Raw genomic sequence first — 10,866 nt, forward strand, 5'->3', positions numbered from 1 at the left:
TCTCTCAAATCTATTCTACAAGGGTGGAAAATGATTAACACACACTCTTTCAGTGTAAATTATGCACTCTTTCAATGTAAATTATGCACTCTTTCAGTCTAAATTATGCACATCGAGGAAAACTATGATGGCAATAGGGGTAATTTGAAAAACCTACTTCTAAAAGCTCAAAAGCTAATCTAAAATAAGTCATTGGCTAGTGCTAAAGCAAGTTTGTAACTACAAAAATGGGGTAGTGTTTCAAGTGGAAGGATGCAGACACAAGTTTGTAACTACAAAAATGAGGTAATGTTTCAAGTGGAAGGATGCCGATTAAAAAGTGTCTTGAGAAAATGAAGCATAAAAGCTCTTGGGATACTAGGTCAAAGTTCTACCATTCTTTCAAAAATGACAGTTCCTTTCTTTGTTTAGTTTTCTTTTCTTTTCTTTTCTTTTAATACAATTTTGATTTCCAGCAAAAACAAAAATAAAACCCACATGAACCAACTCTAACAAATACTCACAACATAGAAAGCTTTATAAATTATAATGATATCATTCACCACACGTAAATGACCACTACTTAGGTTAATAATAGTCACAAGTCCCATGGATAGTTAAGGGAGAATCATATAATACCATCTCGATCCATCTCACGTATCTTCTACCTATAATGAGAGAATTTGCAAATCCATCTCACGTATCTTCTACCTATAATGAGAGAATTTGCAAAGCCCTAGCTGGAAGACTTTCTTCTACCTATAATGAGGGAATTTGCAAAGCCCTGGCTGGAAGACACAATCCAGCTGGGGCTTATCCAAAGCGATTCAGATAAATTTATGTATATTTAAATTTATTTGGGGGATTTAAATTTATTTGGGGGATAGTCGAGCCCAAAAAAGGGTAGCCTTGAATGCTAGCGGTGAGAGGGTTTTTTTTGAAAGCTAACGGTGAGGGGTATTTAACTACACGTTTAAAAGTTAAATGCTCGCAAACGGACTGCCAAAAAGGTGTGTAGTGATGGAATCAAAGTTTACTGCCAACACACGGCTTGCAGCTTTGAATATTTGATCACCCTGCGTTTTTGTCAAAGATCCACGCAACAAAATTTGTGTATATGACTAATCGTCTCCAAGATGTTGTGATGAGATGAATCGTGTATTTGCCAACAATCCGCAGCTTTTACAGGAAGATGGGCATGAAGGATAACACAACCCCAGCGAAAGCTTCGTGAGCTTGATCAAGACGACGACCAAAGAATATAGGTTACATTATTGTGTGTATGGGTTGCCAAAACATTGCGATGCGAAGCGTGTTTTAAGACGATAAACGTCTGCAGCTTCGAGTATTTGATCAACCTACGTTTTCGACAAAGATTCACGCAACCAAAACATGAAAACTGTGTAGAGATGTCTGTGCCCAAATGACAATTCCGTGAAAAAAATCATGTATTTGCCAACAACCCGCCAGCAGTTCTGCTTTTACAGGATATGGATGGCATGGAGGGTAGCTCACAACCCCATCGAAAGCTTCGTGAGCTTCATCGAGACGACGACCAAAGAATACCTTACAATCTGTGTATGCGTTGCCAAAAAATTGCTATGGACAAGGCTCTGTTAGCCATGCTGCGATGCGAAGCGTGTTGTATTGTTAAACCATGCGCTGGGGGGTGGTGGGAGGTGTGGAAGGCTTGGATTGATCGCCACCGTAATCGGACGCAGGCCTGCTTCTCGGGGGGGACGGCGATGGTGGCCTCGAGCACAGCCTCTTGGAGCTCGCCTGCTGCTGCTGCTGCTCCGGCACCCATGACATTTCGCCTTTCTCCATTGCGTTGTTGTTCGTTTGATTCACACTCGCCTTCACCTGCACCCTGCACAGTTTCCATACCGCACAGAACTGTTCATCTACCACTCCTTGAGCTTCCAAGAAACCAACCAACAACCTGAATGAGAAGGCGTCCAACCCTACCTGTCTTTCCGTTTCTCCAAGAATCTTGCTAGTGACACCTTCCTGGCGTATGGAAGTTCTGCAGTAGGCATCAACCATAGCGAAACTCAGTAACGGCCCACACAGTGCTCTACCGACAGAATCGAACAAGCCTGCAGAGAACGGACATCACAAATGCATATGCAGACAACTGATGTACCTGTGTGGGAACGTTTAACGAGCTGATTCTTTTTGTCTGCTGAGAATGTGGAAGAGGGAGCAGATGCGGATGATGGCGCTCCCACTTCCCTTGTTGCGGGAGTGCTCACTCCATTGTTCATCTCTACCATTGGCGCATTCATGAAATGAGAGGACCATGAGTTCCCGCTGCTCACTCCTTTGTTCATCTCTACCGATGTTGCGTTCATGAAATGAGAGGACCATGAGTTCCCGCTGCCGGCAAGAAGCATGATGGCATTTGCCTGCCGTACGCAAGTATGACCACAGTTAGCCCCGCCTTCAAACTGTGCAAGAACAGGCAGCAACGAGCACGCAAAGCTTCATCGACAGAAAAGTGTACCTTATCCGCAGGCACATCGTCGTAGACATGCACCATGCCAGAATAGAAGATTGTCAATGACGCGGTAGGCTGCCTTTGAGTGGAGGCAGAAGGCCTGCGCAAGCATGCCATTGATCGAGTTAGAACCCAAGGAAAGCATGGCAATCGATCTGGTTAGCACTCAGGAAGGTAAGGAGGGTTCAACTGAGATTTTGGCTACAGATCCTGTAAATTACCTCGGTGCAGCTTGCATCATCCCGTGCGGTGGGAAGAATCCGTTCTGCTGAGCCATGTACGGTGGCGCCGGTGAAGAGGCGCGGAAAACTCTTGGATTAGCCTCCTGCAACTTTTGGAGACCTACGAAAGTACGTTCTTTCAACTGCTCGTCGGTTGCTTCTTGCTCTGACTGGTTTGAGGTATGGACCTTGAACAGCTCGGGGGAAATGCATCTGCCACTTTGCGAAGACAGGCTTGGACGAAGCTCAGAACCATACGTGATGTTGTCTTTCTGCACGGAACAACAGGGATCAGAGGTCCGTTTTACGCCAGATACATCCCCTTGCGAACAAACTTGCAAAACAGAAGTTTGAAGAATCCTGTGCACACTCACAGATTGCTGCTTCATGGGACGGAAGGCTGAAGGCTTTTCAGTGCCCGCCGAGCGCTGCGGGGAGGCTCGGATACAGCTTTCGGACTTTGTCGCTTCATCTAAACCCGTCTCCGAAGATCTCTGCAGAGATAAGAAATCCTTCTTCTCCTGCAGCATTCCTGTTCAGAAGCAATACGTTCCTTGAGTACACTGTGAAATGTTTAGATCTCTGCAAAGCGGCAGTACAGGCTTCCCTGGTCACCGTAGTTCTAGATCTAAGAGTGAGACTACAGCGTCCGTGACGATTCTTTTCGGTCGCGGCATACTTGTAGTCCTGGCGGTGCTCTGGAAAATCTGCTCTACTCTAATCCACGCTGCCGAAAATTTATTTGCCGTCTGCTTCGATCACCTACCCGGGCTAGCTTCCTCTCATGCCCAGAGGAAAAGAAGTACCGTCCACAAGGAGCCGGTTCGCCTCTTCTAGCCGAAAAAGCTTGCAAAAGCCGAAATGAAAGAGGCTGATAACAGAGATGAAGCAGATGAGACATACCTCGCTTCAGATCGAGGTCGGATTCAGGTAGCTCCGCTGAAGACGTGCGGTGCAAGGACTCCTCGGTCGAGGTGGGTACAAGGGACTTGCCAGCGCCATGGCCATTGTGGCCGTCGACGGCGTTGAGCAGGAGGTTCTGGAAGGCGGGTTTATCAGGAGCGGAATTGATCTGGTCGAAGATGCGTTTCAAGGTGCGGGACGCGTTCTCTCGGGCCTTGAGGGAGAGGCCGGCGATGGCGGAGGAGTGCTCAGCAGGCATATTGTCGACGGAGTCGCTGGACATAGCGTGAAGAACGAGGAAGTGACGACGGAAAGGGAGGAAGTAGGGAAAACAGTCGACGGAGGGGGAGACAGATGGACGGAATGGCCAAGAAGAGGACGGGAAGATGGACGGAAGGTGACGGAAAGATAGACGGGGATGGTGAATTGAAGACGGGTGGTGCGTTTGATATAAGGGAGGCTTTTCGAGCATGTGCGTTTTTGTTGAGGAGTCAATTAGAAATGTGCAAAAAATGGCGCCCACCTGTAGCTTTTTCTTGTTTTTTTGCCCTTTCCTTTGCCTTTACTTAACCTAACCACATATATAATAACCCGACTCAGCTCACAACACCCACGGTAACCATCCCGGATTGTACAGATCACCAATGAAAATTTGCACCTGCTTTTTCCATCGTTTCACAAGCTTTCACCCCCCCTCCATAAAAGAAATGAGCGCTCGAAGTCACGCCCATTGGGAAACGCCATCACAATCACCAGTGCATTCGAACCCGGGCCAAACATCCGAATCAGCTTGCTTGGCGCTAAAGGCTTGCTAGTGTTTGCCCTCGCACGGGTGGAAAACCATTTTTCTTAGCAAATCTGGTGGATAGGCATCTTGTGTCCAAGGGATGGTGCCAAAGCAAGTCCTCAACCCATAAGAGAGCATTCCCACGTAGGGAAAAGCTCCACCAAGAAATTTGGAACTCCTGAATTTGGGAGGTCTGCGCCAAATTCGCCTTACAATCAGGGCATCCGAATAATGTGGCTAACATCACAAAAAATTGCGATGGTAGCTCTATGCTACGGAGCTCCTCCAATGAATGAGTGTGAGACAGAAGAACAGAAACCTCCTTCAGCATTAGCGAAAATCTTGCTTTGTGAAGGTATTCAAACACGAGGGAACATGTCGAGATTTCCTCCGAACATTGAGTCTCCTATTCCTCCACATACACACAGGAATGTCCTCTAACGAACACCATTTCACCATTGTCTATTAGAAAATATTTGGGGACCTACTCTTGATTTGGTACCATTTGGATGGTTTACAACTCAATGAAATTTGGGATGTGGGATCTTTCAGGTAGGACAAATGTAAATGGCCTTTGGCTTTCCTCCTATTTGTAGTGCTTAAGGTTTCAAGAAGTTGCCTCACTAGCTTTGTGTTTTGTGGCTTGCTACATATGGTTATTGAAATGCTTATGCTACAAGTTGAGCGTGGCTGGTTTGCACAGTAGCAGTGAACGAAAATATCACTCGAGTACCCCAACTTTGTTCACATGCATTATTGCACTCAATTTGATGCTGCAAGCCTCACCGGTACTTGCTCTCGTTTGCGTCCCCTCTGCCTCCCCTCTGTAGTATCTGCACCGGTGAGCTATAAAGTGTTGATTGGTTGTTGCCCGCTGAAGCTAGGTGGCATAGCAGTGCGAGAATGGGCAACCCCAAAAATTTAGGTTCAAATTAGGGCACTGAGGGCAAATTTACGAGCCCTCTGAATTAAAGCGTGCACAATTCGTAGCGTGTGCAGATGAGTGTATAGGGCTTTTTAAATTTTCATAATGCTCAAGTCAAGGGCCTCGTGACAATTTTGGTTTGGTGGCTCCACGTTCCAAGAACATTCCCCTAGGGGCAATGAGTCCAACACCGAAGAGGGCTGATGTTAGGTACAGCATTTGAGAGAAAGAGAGAGAAAGGGTAGAGAAAGAGAGAGAGAGAGAGAGAGAGAGAGAGAGAGAGAGAGACGAGAAAGGGTAGAGAAAGAGAGAGAGAGAGAGAGAGAGAGAGAGAAAAAACTTCAGAAGTCCAAGAGGAGGAGTAGATGAAAAGGCGGTGCGCCTGGTCTAATTTCAAATTAATTTTTTTTGGGGCGTTGCAAGTTGCGTGGCGTGACTTTTACCGCCCGTTTTGTTGGAATGAGGGAATAATAAAAGCGAAAGTAGAAATCTTGTTTTCTGTTTTGATGAATTTGTGCACGTGAAGGGCGTTGGCAGCAGAAATCATGGGTGGGGCTAATCCGCACGCCTCGCAATTCCCGCCCCAAAGGAAAGGAGATGGACCCCGCCTCAAATTTGATGCCCGTGTCGCCCACATCATCACCCACGCCCTTCAAGACAACGTGGGCGCCCCGCATGTCAACTCTTAACGAATCATCTTTCACCACATCACCCGTTACCCACGCAAAGAACACGCTTATGATTTCAAACTTTTTTGCTTTCGTGAAGCGTCCTCGTGACAACGGAACATCATGGATGTCGCCTAGAGACATTTTCAACTCGTCTTGGCTCATGCTATCTTTATCCACACAACATTGAATGTTTGTGACTTATGCCTTTCCCGCTCACCTCCAAATGAGGCTGGGTTCGGACTCGAGTCGTAGCCACGAGCCCTTTTGGGAGGATGGTTGTTGTCCACATAGCGGCACTGGAGTATAATTATTTATTGCCAATGGTTCACCATGGTTGCACTCTGCGTCCTCTTTGCTAAGGGTGAGTGCATAAGCTAGGTAAAATGAATGGAAAACTATGTTCACACAGTGTTAATTGGCTTCCCAGGGTGACGAAATTACGACCTCCTGCTGTGCTGCTGGTGTACAGCCCCCCCTTCTGCCGCGCACTCCACACCCTTTGGAGGTGAAAATGTGTCCTGCTACTAGCTATTGCCACTCACCAAACAATGGCACATCAATGCCATGTTTGGCAACCCAAAAATCCAAGGTGCTCAAATGAGCACCAAGGGCGCATCAATGCGTATTTTGTCTTTTTATCGCGTGAACTAAACTACAAGCAACTGATGGCGCTTTTGCATCACCGTAAACGAGATGGCCATTGGTTAATTCGCAATAACCACCTGGGTTAGCAATGGCATGCCCACCAAGTTTTTAATTACTTGATGGGTACTTCAACAAGGTAGCCACTGCTTGGATCAAGGGGGTAGTGTTAGATAGCTTCTCGCCACCAAACATGCCTTCTATCAATCAACTTGCAACAAATCTAGTAACATCCCTTTTGCGTAGATGGCTACTACCCTGTCTGAATCAAGACTGAGAAAACATTGGCAAGTTCTCCAATCATATAACTCCTTTAAGTACAACTCTACACTTCAAACATAATTCTAAGAGAAATCTTAATGGGTTTTCCATATTTCAACGTGAAAACTACACTAAGGTGTGACTTGTGTCTCAATATCCCTTTTACTTTTCTAACATGAACAATATGCACGTTTCCTCTTGTTTTAAAGATAATCTAGGAAAGATTTCATACCTTTAATTACAAATCCCAATCTAAGCAAAACATTCTAGCTAAAATTTCATCATTATAAGTAGTCATTGTATGCTGGCTAAAGAGCTTCCACTTTTCGTTCCATGGTATCACATTGCACATAGATATCACTTGCAACAAAATATAAAAGTCATACAAGAACTACAAACCCAAGCGTTGAACACCAAAGCAATACATCTTGTTTCAAATCTCCTTTTATTTCCTTTCAAACTTCTAGAAGTGGGATCATTCATACGCACACTCATGCATGAGAATTGTACATCCATCACTTTTAAAGGCCAAATGCCTTTAACAAATACATACAGGAAGAAAAAGAATACATAATTTTGAATACAAAGGAAAATAGTGAAATGCAGTAAACATCACTTTCTCAAAGGAAAATTTCCTCTTGTGTGTTTATCACCAAGGCATCACGTTTGGATGCCATATGATGATACCTTAAAGTTCCCATATCAACAATCATGAAAACTTGATGTTTTGTTAAGAGAAACGTGCACACAAAAAGAGCATCGATAGAGCCCGACTGATTATCAACCAAAGGCAAAAAATAAAACTTTATGATGCCTCAATTGGTGTCTTTCAAAACCTAAAAATGTTTATCAATATACCTTTAATGTTGATGTTGCTAAGTTGCTTTACATGTTAATTAGGCCTTTACACCTTGATGTATCATACTTTTGGGACACCTAATATCATACATTTCTTAAAGGTTAAGTTTCCATGATTGCAACAAGTGTGCATAATAGATAAAAGGAAAGGAGGAATTCCTTTTCTTGCTCATAGCTCATGGAACATAATTCCTAGATCTTCCCATCATGGTTACTCATCATTAAGGGATTATTGTGTGATTTGCCTAAGGATGTCTAACTAGCACAATTCATATTTTTCTCAACCTAGTCAATACTTAAAAAGAAAAGGATGTTTATTGAGAATTAATCTCAACATCATGTGCAAATATAAATATGTACTAAACTTAGAGAGTGCTAAAATAGCACAAGGGTTTTGTGGCCATAACTCTATCCCTAGCCCTAATCTCAAAAGATGATAAATTCATGCTATCCTTTCTCTATGAAATAGTTAGATAAATTTTCACATCATGGAATTTGAATATGTATCTTAAAATTGAATGTTTTAACACCATGCCACTCGCATGGCTATTAGATTTTATCTCGCTCTTTGTCACCATGGCATCTTCCTCACAATAATCAACACAAGCTACATATGAGGCACAAGATCAAAACACTTGTGGCAAGATTGTCATCAAACATATAATGGATGTGGCTGATGCTACCTATAGCAAAGAGGCACGTGCAATTGCCAATGTTAGTCCCTACCATGATCCACAAGGTTGGAAGTGGGAGCACATGAAAACAGTTGTCACCAACGAAGACATAGTCCAAGTTTGGGAGAACGGTGATGTTGCTGGCCCATCAGACTTTGCAAAAACAGAGATATGAAGGAGATCGGACATTATCTTTTCAAGATGGTGCATTTAAAAAAGCCTCGTAATGGATGCATCTTATTATACTTAGCAAAGATGTTGTATGCAAAGTTTGTGCTCAATGTTCCAATTGACTTTGCATCTTGCCCTCGGGCATGTGAGCAACAACGGCCGCCACTGCCAAGGATAGCAATTGCTATGCCCATGGTAGCATCACCACCCATGAACGTTGGAAGCCCGAGTTCAAGTGAATAAATTATATCTCTATGAGTGCATGTTAATTTCTTGCATTTGTTTAAATCATTGATATATCAATGATGGAATTGTTTTGCAAATGGGGTATAGAGAGAACAGGGACTAGTTCCTTTAAGAGAAGATCTCATTTTCCCCTCCCTCATATTTCGAGATGCCATGTTTGAACACTGAGGAGTGGCGAGTGAGAACGAACGGCTTCTTTCTGAAAATGGACGCTTGAATGCATTAGTCCAACAAACTAGAAAAAGGGTAGACATTAAAAATGTCTATGAGAAGCAATGATGAATTGCAACTACATATCATCAACAAGTGCGAGATGCATAGGTCATGCTTCAACATATCCAAGAAGTACGCCGCGTTCATAAAATCAATCCAAATTTTGTGGGCCTAGTTATCCGAAAGCCCTCTACCATTCCGCCATTCCGGCACCCATTATTTTTTTACAAGATGGACCTATATGTCCTATATGCCAGGATTGCTTTAATATGAAGAGGGATTATTATGCTCCCCCTTGTCACCAATGGTTTCACCTAGCTTGCCTTGTAAATGCTTTAAAGGTTAGGAATGCATGTGCAACTTGTAATGCTCTTGTGGACCAATAGTTGTATGATATTCTTGGCACCGGAGAAACATTTTTTGTTGATCCTAGGTTGTGTAGACTGTGACATGTTGGCACTTCTATCCATGTTAGTCTAGTAATTACATATGGACATATTGTAATGCTATGCCTAAATTTTGTTAATGGGTTTCTTTTTTTTGCATTTGAGATGTTGCGAGAAATTAAAATAAATTCCCAAGTTTAAGAAATGTTGTATTTGCAAATTTTTAACTTGTGCTGTGTTATTTTTATCATCAAGTCTTGAGTTATTTCTATCTAGGTTAAACAAGCAAGGACATATTGACATGTTGCAATGATATATCTGTGTGGATCCTTTTTTTGCATTTGAAATATTACAAAAAGATTAAGTTTTACACATGTTGTATTAGCAAGTGTTGCGTTAGTTCTTCATACTCCTTTCAATCTTGGCTACCATCATCCTAATCATCCTAATGTGTGGGGTCTTCATGGTGTTGTTGAACAATTGCACATGGTGCAATTGTCCTGTGGACCACCAAATTAACATGTGAACAAAATTTTTTGCATTTTCCCTAGGAATTTCCTTTGTTCTTAAACCCCAGATGAGCTCCCCATGTATTTTTTGGCCACAACCAATATACTTATAATTTTTGCCGAATGAGCTCCCCAAGTATTTTTTTTGCCACATCCAATGTCCTTCCAATGTACTACAAATTTTTGCAACCAATCGGCTCCCCATGTATACATTGTACATATCCAAAGACATTACTATGCTCACGTGAATGGGCCATGGCTGTAATTACTTAGTTACTGACACGCTTTCACCATGCTTATTTAATACTTATGCTTACTAAACGTAAATTGTTATGTAGTTACTTAAATTGCAATTCAATAATAGCAATGGAATTCAATCAAGATTGCAATTGCATTTTATACAATTGCATGGTCAATACGTACAATTGCGGAGTGCTCTGGCATGTTGTAAATGAAAAATAATGATGTAATATAATAAGTTAATTGTAGAGTCATAGAGTGCATTGCAAGGATATACTGTGTACAAGACATGTATTCTTTCATAATTGTGGATAAAAAAGAATGATGCCTAGAAACATCTCATTTGCAGTCTCAGTGTGCAAATCAAGACATGTATTCTTTGATAATTGCATAGTCAGCATTTGTAATTGTGAATGAAAAACAATGATGCATTCATTGATCATAAAGTGCATTGCAAGAATGTATAGGACATATATTCTTCGATAATTGAATGAACAAAACATTGCATTACAAATTGTATATAGTTGCATAGTTAGCATGTATAATTGTATAGTGCTTTACTTGCAACCTCCACACAATGTAACATGTTGCATCCAACATTAAACTCATAGCGTATCATCATTGTTTAACATAGTATGTATTAGCACATACCATTATACATACCCTATCGCCTCTTCTTT

General features: G+C 42.5%; 1 protein-coding gene across 1 annotated transcript; it reads right to left on the bottom strand.

Annotated features, from left to right (window-relative positions):
* Positions 1 to 1,157: 1,157 nt before the first annotated feature.
* Positions 1,158 to 4,026, bottom strand: LOC147884363 (uncharacterized). The gene is made up of 7 exons (XM_087398716.1): positions 3,604 to 4,026; positions 3,075 to 3,232; positions 2,701 to 2,972; positions 2,486 to 2,579; positions 2,126 to 2,387; positions 1,948 to 2,005; positions 1,158 to 1,849 (listed from the first exon to the last, which is right to left on the bottom strand). The coding sequence occupies exons 1-7, from the start codon at positions 3,884 to 3,886 to the stop codon at positions 1,630 to 1,632; spliced, it is 1,347 nt and encodes a 448-aa protein (XP_087254842.1). The 5' UTR covers positions 3,887 to 4,026; the 3' UTR covers positions 1,158 to 1,629.
* Between the last annotated feature and the right edge of the window lie 6,840 nt (positions 4,027 to 10,866).

This window comes from Dipteris shenzhenensis, chromosome 27 (assembly GCF_047967505.1).
Source record: "Dipteris shenzhenensis isolate YYH24624 ecotype China chromosome 27, Dip_SZ_1.0, whole genome shotgun sequence".
Taxonomy (NCBI): domain Eukaryota; kingdom Viridiplantae; phylum Streptophyta; class Polypodiopsida; order Gleicheniales; family Dipteridaceae; genus Dipteris; species Dipteris shenzhenensis.